At 33.1% G+C, this 15,541-nt stretch overlaps 3 protein-coding genes across 3 annotated transcripts; all 3 read left to right on the top strand.

The window, feature by feature from the left end:
• The first annotated feature begins 826 nt into the window (after positions 1-826).
• On the top strand, positions 827-4,922 carry LOC129900559 (Golgi apparatus membrane protein-like protein ECHIDNA). Its single transcript, XM_055975559.1, has 6 exons — positions 827-991; positions 3,150-3,206; positions 3,290-3,493; positions 3,636-3,695; positions 3,971-4,097; positions 4,487-4,922. The coding sequence occupies exons 1-6, from the start codon at positions 977-979 to the stop codon at positions 4,573-4,575; spliced, it is 552 nt and encodes a 183-aa protein (XP_055831534.1). The 5' UTR covers positions 827-976; the 3' UTR covers positions 4,576-4,922.
• Positions 4,923-6,277: 1,355 nt separating this feature from the next.
• Positions 6,278-10,072, top strand: LOC129899110 (chloroplast stem-loop binding protein of 41 kDa b, chloroplastic). Its single transcript, XM_055973928.1, has 10 exons — positions 6,278-6,509; positions 7,105-7,239; positions 7,413-7,499; positions 7,588-7,678; positions 7,821-7,875; positions 8,111-8,171; positions 8,607-8,828; positions 9,115-9,231; positions 9,320-9,409; positions 9,750-10,072. The coding sequence occupies exons 1-10, from the start codon at positions 6,408-6,410 to the stop codon at positions 9,927-9,929; spliced, it is 1,140 nt and encodes a 379-aa protein (XP_055829903.1). The 5' UTR covers positions 6,278-6,407; the 3' UTR covers positions 9,930-10,072.
• Positions 10,073-12,712: 2,640 nt separating this feature from the next.
• Positions 12,713-13,584, top strand: LOC129899348 (calmodulin-like protein 3). The gene has a single exon (XM_055974288.1). It carries the CDS (start codon positions 12,844-12,846, stop codon positions 13,498-13,500), a length of 657 nt encoding a protein of 218 aa, XP_055830263.1. The 5' UTR covers positions 12,713-12,843; the 3' UTR covers positions 13,501-13,584.
• Positions 13,585-15,541: the final 1,957 nt, after the last annotated feature.

Below are 15,541 nucleotides of genomic sequence, written 5' to 3'. Positions count from 1 at the left end.
TCTATATTAAAATATTGTAATTTACAAGGTAAAGTCTTTTTCTATAAGATTGGTATAACCCATAAAAATATATTGGTAATAGTTTCATATTAGCTCCTATAATTAATAAACTAAAGTTTGGTATTACAAAGGTTAAAACCATCTATTTTTCTCGATTATTTATTAAACTCTGCCGAGTAAGGGTGCGTAACGACTGATAAATTAAATTGGAAAAGGTGTTATTGATTTATTTCTATTGGGTTATTGGGTTAAATTATTTAATGGTTTATAAAAAAAATTATTGGATTATCGGTTCAGTATTGACTTTATAATATTAGGTTATTGGGTAAATCGATAACTCGTTAACACTATAAAAATTTACTAATTTAATTTTTAGTTTTTTTATTCATACACAAATATCAAACAAAAGGTATTAATATAAATGTATAATCAGTTACTCACTATATCATACTATTTAGTATTTAATATTTATTCTTTAGGCTTTGCCGCTTTAGGTTTAGTGTTCATCGGCAAGAGTTTGCAAGTTGGTACAACGACGACTCCAGAAATCATATATTTGTTTTAAAAGTGTTTTTCTTATTTGTTAAACCGAAAATCAAACCGTTAAAGATCATAAATCGATAAACCGAAAATCGATAACAAATATCTTATTAGTTTGATTATCAATTAAGCGTATTTAAAAATCAAAAATTGATAAACTAAATCGATAATACTTAAAACCGAACCGAATCTTCCGATACACCGATCTACAAAAGACTGGAATGGAAGAACAATAAAGTTGTTGGGGCATTCCCTAAATAAAAGAATTCTTGGGGTACATTTTCTAGAATTCCAAAAATTTGCCGAATGCCAAATCTAAATTAGGAAGGCAACAGCTCCAATTTTCATTTTTACGAAACAATTTCAGAGAGACGAAACGAAAACTATTACAGAGATCAGGCGAATTTCTAAGGGCACTTGATTTGAATATCGGATAATGGATCTTAACCCAGTAAGTTTCATACTTTTCATTATTTGATTCATGTTTTCACCTAATGTACAATCAAATAATACTTGAAATCTCACAATTGTTGTTTTTCGTCGTTGAGTTGCATTGATGCTAGGGTTTTGTTTGAGCTCGTAATTCTTTTAATTGATCTGTCGATTGATTTACTCGTTTGTTTGGGTTTTCATGTTTCCATTACTTTTCTACTGCATTATCATGTGTTACGGATCTGTTTGGGAATTGAAAATTTTCACTTTAGTGAATTCGATCCCTTAATTGCATATCAATCCAGAAGATGTAAAAATTGTTTTAGTTCGATGAATTGTTACTGCAAATCTAGGTGGAATAATCGAATTAGTAAAAAATGTTGATGTGCTTGTTTTGTTGATGTTAGGCTCAAGGATATTATGGAGTCATAGTCACAATTTGATGACTTCAGTATGGGACGAGTATTCTCTCATGTGTTGATCCCCTTCTTTACCAAGCAAGATCGAAATGATTGGGCATAAAGCCTATATAGATGGTTTTTTAAATTCTGTCATTGATTGCCTATTTAATATAGTTGCATCTCTTTTTGAGAGATGGCATATTATTCCTGCTTTGTTCTATTCTCAGATCCATGTAAGCTTCGCACGGGTTTTACATCCAGACAAAGGAGGGAGGGTACGGTAGGTTTATGTCTAGCATAAAAGAAATCATCCTATGATAAATCTTCTAAATGTTGAAATCCTAATTTGCTTGACAGATTTTTTTACATGGACTGGACCCAAATATTGTAAAATGGATGTAGAAGACTTGTTAGCCATTCGTTTTAGCTTGGGAATGAATCTTGATGATTGTTTTGTATAACATAGTTTGTTGTGTGTGTTTATTGATGCAACTCTGAAATTTAAACTTCTAAATGTGATATTTAATTTAATTACCTTTTTTTTAAAAAAAATAATAATAAAAAAATTTGCTATTAATTTGGATGTCAGGTAAGTCCCACAGTCCCACTATATCATGTCAGTTACATCAATGGCGGAGCCACCTTGAGTTCAGGGGGTTCAGCCTAACCTCCTTCTTCGGAAAATTATACTATTTATATATAGTTAAAATAATTTTTTATGTATATATAGTAGATGTCGAACCTCCTTCGAGTAGTTTGTATGTCTACTCTTCAAATTTTGAACCCCATTAATGAAAATTCTGGGTAAAAGGTTAGTTTAGTAAAAGGTACAACTAGCAGTCTAGCACACTTACGTTAGGGGGTAGTATCACATGGATGCGAGTAGTTTCAAAAGACTTATAATTTCTCAAAATCTATGTGAACTTTAGAGAGAAAAATGGTGGAAGTAAAAGATTCACATAGAAGATACTAGCTAGTTGGAATTAAAATCTTTGTTGCTCGGATTCTTCAAAAGTGTCGATAGATGCGTGTCGGGTCCTCCAAAAATAGTGCATTTTTGGAGGATTCAACATGGGTGGGTCAACATTATTAGAGAATCTGAGCAACATAGATTAGAACTTTATTATATTGGTGTGCTTACATTAGCTCAAACGTTATAGTAGTTTTTCTTACCCCCTTTTTACCTTTTTTAGAGATTCGTATGTTAGTAAAAAATCTAGAAAACTCTAGCTGTAGATAATCCAAACTATTGAATAATTAGAATGAAACTGGTCTGAATTTAGGGAAACAAATCAATAGAGCCAATCTCAACTAGTGTGGGATTGAGTGGTAGTTGTGTTGTTGTAATCCTTAAGTTCATGATTCCTTTTAGATCCTCGTCTGGATGGAAGGGGGATAGATTATCTAGGAGAAGCAATGCAGGAAAAAGGATGGATGAATGATCCAGGAGAAGCAATGCAGGAAAAGGATTTTTTATCTGATGTCCCCGAATGTAATTTTTTCTTAAAAAATATAAAAATGGTTAACATTTCAATACATAATACTCAGAGCTTAGAGGAGTTTGTGGCCTTCCACTTTCTTACTTCTCTGAGTTTCTCTGTTACTTATTTTAGATAATCTTCCCTTTTGTTTCTCTCTTTTACTACCCTTGCTTCTCCTTTCCCTTTACACCCCTAAACACTTTCCACCGTGAGGAAAGGAGGGATCACACAGAATTTTTTTTCAAGTTGATTGATTCTGTCATAAAGTTAATTAAACGGTCACATTCTTTCTCAGCCTGCAGGGGAGGACTATGCACACCCACAGATATGTTTTTTCCATGTGCTCTTCAAGGTCTAGCTTATTACATTGTCTTCTTATTTTAGTGTCTTAGGTTGTAATTGTGTTCATTTAACACATTTTCTTTGCATTGACAGGCAGCAGCATTAGCGTTTTATATTCTGTCAGCTTTATTTGTTGATAGTTTTGTTATCATCTTTGTGACAACTGTTCTTTTAGCTGCTCTTGACTTTTGGGTGGTTAAGAACGTCAGTGGACGTATCCTCGTGGGTTTAAGGTGGTGGAATGAAATAGATGACAATGGCGAGAGTGTGTGGAGATTTGAGTGCCTTGATCAAGAGGTGGGTAATCTTGTTTCAGGTTCCTTAGCATACATCTTTACCTTCAGACGATCGGTTTATTTTAGAAGTGCTGGCCCATTTAGTCTTAATGATTAACTTCGTTGGCTTGGACAAACCTTTTTTTCTTCACTTCTCCTTTCAGTCAATGGCTCGCATGAACAAAAAGGATTCCTGGCTGTTTTGGTGGACTTTGTACCTAACAGTAAGTGAAGACTCTATCACACTGGCTGCTTATTCTAACGTTCAACATAAAAAATTGAGCACATGTATCGTATAATCAGAATTCAAGAAAAATCGGCAACAAACAACAAAATATGCGTGGATAAGAACAATGGCCCTTCGCACTTTGGCTTCTCGATTTCTGTTTTCAGCTTTTACTTATTCAGGATTCAGCTTTTGTTTCTATCTGTACCTTATTTGCAAAGTGAAATAGTTAGCCGTTGATGTGTTGCACCTGATCTATGTACTTTGTTGTAGGCTGTTGCTTGGTTCTTTCTGGCGATATTCTCCCTCATTAGGTTCCAAGCTGATTATCTTCTCGTTGTTGGAGTTTGCTTGACTCTCAGCGTCGCTAATATTGTTGGTTTTACTAGATGTCGCAAAGGTGTGTACTTACTCTTTAACTTCTATAGATTCTGCGCCTAACAGTATCTTTACCACTGGAGTATTACTTTGTTTGGGTGTTCCAGTTTTCATGCAAGAGCATAATATGACAGTAGATTTTGTTAGGTTCCCTCATTAGTTTGTGTAATATGACGGTAGATTTTGTTAGGTTCCCTCATTAGTTTGTGTATTCTTTTATTCCTTTCTGTTTTTCTCTCACTGGTTATGTATGTTGTTGTTGCTTCTGTCTTGCTCTGCTTGTTTCAGTTTTCATTTTTGTTTTTGGTAGTCGTGATCAGATGTCTGTGTCTATTACCTTTTTGAATTTTGCTTTCCAATACGCCTTTACTGTTTAATCTTCATAGATTTTTTTTTCTTTCTAAAATCCAGATGCTAAGAAGCAGCTTCAAGCATTTGCAACCCAGACTCTCACTTCTCGGTTCTCCTCTACTCTACAGTCAGCATTTAGTGTTGTTTGAACAATTTATACAGAGCAAGCTAGTCGTGGGAGGAAACTGGTCGTCAGTGTCCACTACTACGAACAATCATGTATTGATTATATAATGGTGTTCTGTATACGCTGTGAAATTATGATGGCACATATCGGAAGGGTGATTAGGAGATTTTTTGACATGGTGTTTATTTGGACTTCTCCTTTATCGAGGTCTTGTACATGAAGAACATGAACGAACTGGAAAAACATTTTTGTTCCTTTCTGTTTTCACGAATCCAGTTTCTTCATTGTATTTTTCTTTTCCCACCACGCGCAGCTGTTGAATAGATATATGGACTACATGCATAAATGTATCTGAAATTTGGCATTCAAGTTCTGCAGCAAGTGCAACTATGGGGTAGACAGTATGGGTGAGAGGTTCCATGGATTTGCTGTGTTCCTATTCATTTTCTAATCTATACTTTGATATGTGTTGCCTTAGTTTTTGGAAAGAGTCTTCCTACCTAGGTAGGGGTAAGGTTACTTTTTACTCTCTAACCTCCTTAGGCCTCATTTGTGGGATTTCATTCAGTATATTGTTTTTTTTCTTCTTCTTTTTTTCCTTTCTCTTCTAGTTCTATGATATTTTAAGATTAGTTTCTTTACCATATACACAAACTTGAATAGATTTAGTGTTTGTTTGACTGAGATTTTTTTAAGCAACTTATAAATTAAAAAAAAAATAAGTTGGGGTAGCCCAATTAAAAAAACTTAGTTATCTTTTTGAACTTATTTTAAGTACAAAATAATTTTAAATTGGCAAGTCAAATACTCAAAAAAATTGAAAATAGCTTATAAGCAATTTATAAACAAATCCAAACGGGCTCTTAATTTAGGATATCTCCCATATCTTAATTTGTTTTTGTTGAAAAAGGTGAATTGGGGTGTGATTATAGTTATTATTATTTATCCAATAATGTACCACATAATTTGAAAGAATGACGTGAACATAAAAGGAAACTACAACAACATATCTGGTGTAAGATAATCTAAAAATGATAAGATGTATTTACTTTACTCTTAGTTTGTGAGGGTAGGAGATTGTTTTCGATAAATCATTTAGCTCCATAAACAAAGTTATTTGAAAAGGTGCTGCAAGAGAAAAAAGAACAACAATAAAATATCAAAATGGAGCAATGGATAGCAAAAAAATATTGAAGAAAAAGAAACTACACGATTACTAAACTAATACTAATAAAAACAAGAGGATATGAGATTAGCCCTACCTAACGAACAACCATACTAAATTACTTACTAATCCTGTCCTCTAATTCTCAACTTACATATCTTTTTATTTAGAATTATATTCTTAGTAAGCTAAATTTATAGCATGTCATGTCTAATCACACCTGAATGACACATCTAGCCCAACCATCGTAGTATGCTGAGATAAGATAAATCATAAATAATACAAAATTTTTATAAAAAAAACTCAATAGTAATATATATAGAAATTAATTTTGCTTATCCTCAAATAAAACTACCCCTTACAGTCGAGACCAAAAACTAAAAAGTGCTCATATATTGTCGCTGTGCGCCAATCAAGAATGGATAGATTGAGAGGCTATGGTTTAGTGTGAACTAAAGGCTGAGGTAAGTGTGGATACCTAACTGAGAATTGTGGAGGGATTCCAAGTGGGGTCTCTGTCTTATCTCAATTGTAAGAATGAGAGGAAGCCAGAACAAATCATAATCACTAGAAGAAGATGAAATGGACAACAAGAAGAAAATCATCATACCCCTTCTTCTTCTTCTTTATTCTCTGCCCCAAGTTCTTCTTCAAACTGAGGAAGGAAAAGGCACCAAATCAACAACAACATGGCTAGTTTGGTTGCTATTCAACCCAAACAGCCTTCTTTCTCTGTCCTCCCTTCTTCCCATTCTGACTTCAATGGTGCCAGATTGATCTCCTCATTTCAGGTACTAATTAATACCCATAGAAAGGAAATGTTGAGCTTTTTGTGGGGTTGGGTAGAAATTTTTTATCACTCTATTTGATTACTGACTTGGGGTTTAGCTAGTATGCATAAAAATCCTACCTTTATCTGTTATGGTTTCAAGAAGATTATAAAAATGTAATCTTTACTAGACATTAGGCTATAATATGTGTCTATTGTGTGGTAAAGTTTTTATTATAAGCGCGATGTCCGGACCAGCAGGTTCCACGGGTACCTACTATATCCCAGCCACCACAGGTAGAGTAACTCTGTTCAACAAAGCTTAGACAAATAGGAAGAAATCACTTAGTGTTTTTGCTACCACTAGAATTTCAACTTGAGACCTCATGGTTCTCAATCTACTTCATTGACCACTAGGTCGCACCATTGAGTGCTAGTGTGATAATGTTATCTTTGTCTTTAGCAAGACAAGAAGAGTGAATATTAATTGTTCAGAATGCTGGCAATTGATGCTTATTCATATATTCTATATGTATCAAGAAACTGCTGCTCTCCTTTGCTGCATAATGAGTTGATATGATAGGTTTTTCTGGTTTACTTTTATATGATGATTGTAGTATAAGAGGAAACCATGCCTGTCAAAAGGAACATTGCAAGTTACAGCCTCAAGTGAAAAGAAAATCCTTATAATGGGAGGCACTCGATTCATTGGTGTCTTTCTATCCAGACTTCTTGTAAAAGAAGGCCACCAGGTAATCAACCCGGCCTAAGCTATCTTTAAAGTTCAAATCATTTTTCGACTTCTACATTGTCTTTCAAACTATTACTTAAGCGGAAATTTCAACCTTTGGAGTGAAGATTATATAGCCTTGATGTCTGAAGCTGCCTAGAAAATTCACAATCTTCTAATGATTCACCAATGCAGGTTACTCTATTCACAAGAGGAAAAGCTCCAATCTCTCAACAATTACCCGGTGAATCAGACCAGGATTATGCTGATTTTTCCTCCAAGGTATGTTGGATATTCAATGAGCTTTAAAGCTCTGCGATTTCATGATTTGAGTTACTCTAAGTAATGAGAGATTTTGTTCCAATTGCAGTTATTGCACTTGAAGGGTGACAGAATGGATTTCGATTTTGTGAAGAGTAGTCTTTCTGCAGAGGGCTATGATGTTGTGTATGACATAAATGGTATTAGTAGTGTTTTATTCTATATCTCAATGTATGCCCTGTTTTCTTGTCGTTGCAAACAATTTTTTTCTGGTAGAAGTATGTTTTCTATTTTTTCCTCCTTTCTTGGTCTCTTGTTCATGAACCGTTCTTTGTTATTTAGGACGTGAAGCAAATGAAGTGGAACCAATATTGGATGCATTACCAAATCTAGAACAGTAAGCTGTGAATCCTCTTAATACGTATCATGAACTATTTGCCTTGAGGATGGATTTCTGCTATGATTCTGTACCAGAAATCATTACTATTATACCATTAGCTTGAAATATTTTATAATATTTGCTCATGAATTGATGGAATTCATATGGGTTAGCCAGTCTTGACTAGGTATTTGAATGATCGATTGTGGTGTTTCTTTTTATCTGATCATTTAAAATTTGCTATAAATCTCAGGTACATATACTGCTCTTCAGCTGGTGTATACCTCAAAACTGATTATTTACCACATTTTGAGGTCAGTTTAGTAGCATATGATTATTTTTTAGCCTGTTTTCAGTCTACTTGTGATACTAGATAGTTAAAAAGAATAGGCAACAACACATGGCTGTCATTTTGGTTAGTAAACACACTTAAAAGCAACTTTTGTGCTCACAAGTAGGAGTTTTATTCAGGAGATTATTGTCAATATGCCAATTTCAGGTTCTTATATCTAATGTTTGACTGGAGGCGCTTACAAAATTCTTATTATTGAACTGTGTGCCCTAGCAGAGAGATTAGACTCCATGATTTATTCATCTCAGAGATGTAACAGATAGCAGCTTATCTGCTCCGTCCTATTTGCACCTTGCTTCGACCTTTCTTCTCATTTATGTTCTTATCTTGATCCTTAGTTCCTTTATGTAGTTTTTCTCTCCAAGGCTTACAAAAACGTCTTGTCCAATGTCAACAGGCTGATGCAGGTGACCCGAAGAGCAGGCACAAAGGAAAGCTTGAGACGGAGAGCTTGTTAGTATCACGAGATGTTAATTGGACTTCTCTAAGGCCTGTTTATATTTATGGGCCACTTAACTACAATCCTGTTGAAGAGTGGTTCTTCCACCGATTGAAAGCTGGTCGCCCAATTCCAATTCCTAACTCAGGGATGCAAATAACTCAACTTGGACATGTGAAGGTTAGTCAGCAATATTGAAAGAGTAGTTCACATCATGAAAATTTGAAATTATGATACTTTCTAGTGTAACGTACTAAATGCTATCACCTTAGAAGTTCCAAGGGGACGTGTTTGCGTAGGTCCTACAAGTATTTAATCTTCACAAGTGGCTTCCATTCAGTAAATACCAGGCAATACTTGAGTTAAGCCATATTATAACATAATGAGCTTAGTAATCGTCTCAAATAAGAATCACAATCCTGTGTCTACGAGATAATTTTTTTTGCTTTTGGTTGGATATTGGCAGGATCTTGCAAAGGCTTTTGTTCAGGTTCTTGGAAATGAGAAAGCAAGCAAGCAAGTATTTAACATATCCGGAGAGAAATATGTCACATTTGATGGATTAGCTAGGGCTTGCGCCAAGGTAATTTTTTCTTTTGGTCAATGTTAGCTTATGTTGCTCGGAAAAGCTTTGAATGATATACAATTAACCGTCAATATTCCTAACCCAGGCCGGTGGTTTCCCTGAACCCGAGCTTGTTCATTACAACCCTAAGGAGTTCGATTTTGGCAAGAAGAAAGCATTCCCATTCCGTGACCAGGTAAATATTAGTGTTGCTGATTTCATTTTTTACCATTCATATTTAGATTTGAGACATTCACTAATAATGATATGACTAAACTAAAATGAATCATCACGCGTCTTATCTTAGTCCCTTCCTAAAACACACATCAGTAAAAACCTCTGGTTTCTACCCGTGTTTATGTAAATATTTGCAAATAAAACACACATTTTAGTACAACCAATCGTATTTCTACCAGAAATATGGTATTCGTAAATGATATATATAGTAGGCTTATTTCCTCTGATGAAGTTGTTAATAGATTTACATTAGACTCTATCAATGTCTTTTCATTGGTGTTAATGTCGAAATTCTACAGCATTTCTTTACATCTATCGAAAAGGCAAAGGCTCTGCTAGGATGGAAACCGGAATTTGACCTGGTGGAAGGTCTTACAGACTCTTACAACCTAGATTTCGGTCGGGGAACTTTCAGGAAAGCAGCCGATTTCTCTACAGATGATATCATTCTTGAAAAGAAACTAGTTCCCCAGAGCTAGGATTTTCTGTTTTTCATTTCTTAAGTTTTGGTTTCTTGCTTTTTCCTCCAACAAGTTCACAAGTCATTAGTGGCCAAACTATTTGAGATTTTGCTTGTATATTAACTTCAATGAGATGAAAAGTATTGTCATTTTGCCATCAACATTTTCTAGTGCTGTGGTAGGTAAAAAGTGATCTTAAACTATATCAAATTAAACAAAAAATGTTATTTAGTTGAGTCAAAAATGTGTTTTTCCTAATAAAAATATTACTTTTAAAGAATTTTTTTCTTGTTTCTTTCTTTTAAAATCTCTTTAACTAATAAAAATATTCTTTTACTTCAATTTTAGTTGTTAGATTATAATAAATGCTAAATATAATGCTTTGAAGAAAAGTTTGGAGGAGATTAACGGGGGGACACAATTAATATCGTGGTCACACGGATGCCAATATTATAAGGGCAAGAGCATATAGCACGTACGCTCTATATTTTTCGCCAGCTTTCAAAATACATTGTCTTCCTATCGATTTGATATAAATATAAAATAATTTTTTTATCATATAGTTGCTGGCTACTAGGTGTACCTACTTATGACGCGTTTTGGCCGGTTTCATTCCCCTACGTATGTAATTTATTACCTCCTTTTTGACTTTCTATTTAGATCCGTTAACAACGTTCATTTTTATGAAGTTTTTGGTCGGATGTTTACCTTCACTTCTCATCGAGATAAGTGTACATTTTTAATAAGCTGCCTTTTATTGTCGTTTAAAGTGAGAATGAGAATAAAATTATCTTTTATATAAGAAATACTTTATCTTTTAAATAAAAAAAATACTAAACATAAATTTAAATTAATCTAGCTACAAACATTACATGTAAAAACAAAAGCTGCCCCACAAGTTGGAGTGTCGGTTTGTTTTAGCTTAATTGGATCCATTTTCATTTAAGTAGGGACCTCTTTGTCACCTTGGACTTTGTTTTTAAGATCCGTTAACGACGGTCAATTTTTCGGATTTAATTTTTATTTTTTTTAAAGATTATTGGTATTTAAAGCTATCGCACCTTTAATAAAAAAAACTCGAATTTAATACTTGAAATAAAAAAAAAGTTTTTAATAAATAAGCACTTTCCTTTTAACAGATCTTATACATAACAAAACCGAATTAATGAGAGGCTTAAATAAGTATCTGACTGCAATCTTTTTCTGTCCGCGAAGATCCCACCAGAGCGTCCTCTACTTCTAATAGGCCATGAACTAGATCAGAATCATTCTCAACGAATCCATAAGAAGTGATCCCATTTTGCACACTGAGAATGAAAAAACAAAATTGTTCAATCCACATTTTTTTATAAAAATTAAATAGCACACTAAACCTTAATATTAGAACATGTACTAGTACTCATATTATAAGTCTTGCTGAAGTAAACTTATTCCACAAAATTTCAACACCAACGACCTTTTTTTCTTTTCAGAAGAAAATTGATTCACGAACATGTAGCTTACGTACACGATAAGAATATATTTTAATCATTTATGTTTAGGAGCAGTAATTAATATAAAATGAGTATAATTATACTTATAAATTACAATTTTAGTTAGACGTTTGAGTTACTATTTATTATATTGATCAATAAAATAAATCATTATAAGAGTGAAAAAGCTCAATTAATAAGATTTACTTCTTATCGGCACTACAATGCAGATATATAACATTGGGTAATTAAGTTTTGATGCAGACAAGAGATGTGAATAAGTTTTTTATTAAATTTTTTTAACTCTCAGATTTAAGAAAAAATACTAATAAGAGACTATGAACATACCTCACCTAAAAGTAGTAACCGTTGGTACGTTCCATCATTATTAATAAGTTCCCAGTTGGATAGCATTAAATAAAAAACTTTAGGTTAACGGAATCAACCAATAATTACAACGCGTTTTTTAGAGAATCCCAAACCTTCTTATTATTATAATTTATAATTATTGTGATAAAAAAATAACTACTCCCTATCCGCAACTAAATTCGAACGCGCAATTGACAGATCTAATCAATTTATGACAGCTCTAATATCCTCTCATATAATAAAAAAAGAAATTTCTATTAATGAATAGATAACTAATACAAGTTTATACTATGTTAAACTCAGCTTACTCTTAATAGAAAAAAACTAATTAAGTCTAATCTTACTAGTGCAAAGACTACACACATAATTAAATCACTTGTCCTGATCAATTGATCGTGACCAACAAATGCATGGTAAATGAAAAGATATAAATTAAATTAACACTTGTCATGTGTCATGTTACTTTATGTTTTTTTTAATAATAATTATAAACGATTTGATAGTGTAAAATTTTATATACAATTAGATTATATAGTTTAGTGCATTGAATGACATCGAGTGGATAAAAGCGAAATTATCCATGTCCAAATGGAGTCAATTAACACAAGTAGGGGCGGAACCATCATTTTAACTACGAATTTAGAAGAATTTAATAGTTTTGGCTCAAACTTTGTATTGATATTAAAAAAATTATTTGATATATACTATTAAGTAAATATTTTTAACTTATCCAATGGATACATATTCATTAAAAAATTACACCGTATAAATAAGTCAACCAATCAATATATTTGATTTTTATGTAGTAAAATGTCTAATTCCGCCATAACAAATACAAACCTAATATAGTATTGTAATCCTCTCCTCACCCCCCAAAAAAAACAAAATTGTAAATCCTTTCGTTTGGATTCCATTGGTTCCTCTTCTAGAGGAGTAAATTTTCTTTTAATTGTTTAATTATTTGGTATTTCCAGTCTTCCACTTTATATATTCCCCCCAAAACTACTCCTAATTTGTCTGCTATTTTTGCTCAACAAAAAAAACTACAACCACCACACATTAGTTAACCCAATACAAAGTCCAAAAACCAAATGCAATTCCCAGCCATTTTCTTCAGAATTCTCTTTGTTTACAATCTCTTCAACACAATCCTCCTCTCTCTAATCCCCAAAAAACTCATCTCCTTCCTTCCTCCATCTTGGTTCCACCAAAAACATCTCCATTCGCGGTCACCGGCTCCGCCACAACAATCGCCGGTCTCCATTTCCGACGCCGTTCGATCGCATCAGAAGAGAATGGACACAGACGACCTCCGACGTATTTTCCAAATCTTCGATCGGAACGGCGACGGACGAATAACGAAGAAGGAATTAAACGATTCGTTAGAGAATATGGGGATATTTATACCAGATCCGGAATTGATCCAGATGATTGAGAAGATCGATGTGAATGGAGACGGTTGCGTTGACATAGATGAGTTCGGTTCGCTTTACCAGACCATCTTGGATGAACGCGATGAAGAAGAAGATATGCGTGAGGCATTCAATGTGTTCGACCAAAATGGCGATGGATTTATTTGTGTTGATGAATTGAAATCTGTTCTTGCTTCCCTAGGGCTAAAACAGGGACGGACGGTAGAGGATTGTAAGCAAATGATCAACAAAGTGGACACTGATGGAGATGGAATGGTCAATTTTGCTGAGTTTAAGCAGATGATGAGAGGGGGTGGTTTTGCTGCATTGAGTTAGTTAATTTTTTATTTTTAATTATTTCGTTTTTTTTTCACACTATTAAAATAGAGAAGCAAAAAATAATTCCTATTTTTATTTTAATAGGCTGTGACATGTAAATAAAATTGTTATTGCTAGGTGACAATTGAGCGGGTTGGGTTAAGTTTGAACGGATTATAACGGGGAAAGATAATAATTGGATCAAGACCTCATTCAATCCAAATTAGTTTGGGTCAAAATAGATTAATTAATGAGTTATTTAATGAGTCAAAACTTAACTCAATTCAATTTTTACTAAACTTAATTATTTTATTTGTTCCTTTTAAATTATTTTAGTACCTAACAAATTGGAAAAAAAAAGTCTTTTAAAAATATTTTAACAAGATTTCTAATGAGCCAATTCAGATTACATATCAAGCCAATTTTTTATGGATTAAAATGCGTTAAGGAATGGACGGGCCAATAACCAACTCAAACTTAACGGATTGGATTGGATTGGACGGATTGAGTTGATTTTACCACCTCTAGTTACTGCTATTATTTTATTTTTTCAATTGTTAATTGTGTTTGCCTTCTCTTCAATTGTTAAAGTTTTTTTTTTTTTGAAAAAGAATAATCTGGCTTCTGCTATGTATGAATCCAGGGAAGGGCTAAATAATAATTCATACGGATCCACTGTAGCAACACTATTCTGCATTTTTACATGAGACTATATTTTTACAATAATTTTAATAGTTAAGTTTAAAAATTTATAGAAAAAAAGAAGATAGGATCCAAGAATTTTTCAAATTAGCTAAAGGTATTAGGTATATTCTACAACTCTTGGATTAATTTGTTTTTTTTTAATATATTGATGCATGATCAATTTACCTTAAGAATTGGTTCAATGAATTCAGATTTTTATTTTTAAAACTCAAAATCAAAATCTTTTAATACAAATAATGAACCAAAATGCATCCCATATTAGCTTTCATTTATTAAAGGAAGTCGTTTATTGTCAGTTTTTAATGGTATGGTAGAGAGGGCTTGAAAAGGTGTAAATAAAGTGAAGTTGAATCAAACACACCTAAAATTCATATAAACAACTATGGAGAGTAGTATAAAACCTTGGCTTCTAACACAAGATTGTATATTGTAACAATTTAAGATAGTTCTGATTCTCTATTTACTTGGCTTTACGCATGATTTTGTGTTTATAGGTAAGCACTATAGCTTACAACAATAACAATATAATTCTGAAATAGTTCGCCAATTCAGTGCTTTATTTGTCGAGTCAATCTTCCTGAACAATAACAATATAATCAGTGAAATTTCTCAAGTGAGGTTTGGAGGTAGAATATACGCATGTCTTATCATTACCTCTACCCCGTGGAGGTGGAGAGGTTATCTCCAAAAGATCCTTGGCTCAAATGCAAGAAATCCCGATATAAAGAAGAAGACAATGGAGAGAATATAGCAAATAATAAGGAATAATGCAAAAGTAGCCAAAACAACAATAAAATAGTCGAAATACCACAAATAACATACTTGGATAGACTATTATTTAAAAAACAATCATAAACAATTAGCCACCCTAAGCAAGACCTTTCTACACTACACTACCTACTATTCTTCTACTCTAATACTTGTCCTTTACACCCTCCTATCTAGGATCACGTTCTCGATAACCTGAAGCTGCCTCATATCATGTCTTATCACCTCTCTCCAGTATTTCTTCGGTCTACCTATGCCTTTTCTTGTACCCTTTATAACCAATCTTTCACACTCTCACTGATGTATCTATTCATCTTCTCTTCACATGTCCAAACTATCTCAATCTCATTACAGTGTAAGCAATATAAACACTATCTTGCATTGCTTAAATAGAAGCATTTGTTAATATTAAGGACCTCTTTAAGTGCATTTTCATATTAATTTTTGTACGTAAATGATCATTAATTATGATTTTTTAATTGTTGACTCAATAAACTTATACAGAGATGTATTTCAAGAAAAATAGGTTAAGAATAGTTAAGGTAAAGTTTAATTGATTTCCCACCCTTCAGCACCTGCTTTGAGG

Source organism: Solanum dulcamara, chromosome 8 (assembly GCF_947179165.1).
Source record: "Solanum dulcamara chromosome 8, daSolDulc1.2, whole genome shotgun sequence".
Taxonomy (NCBI): domain Eukaryota; kingdom Viridiplantae; phylum Streptophyta; class Magnoliopsida; order Solanales; family Solanaceae; genus Solanum; species Solanum dulcamara.
This window is presented reverse-complemented; position numbering and strand designations above follow the sequence as displayed.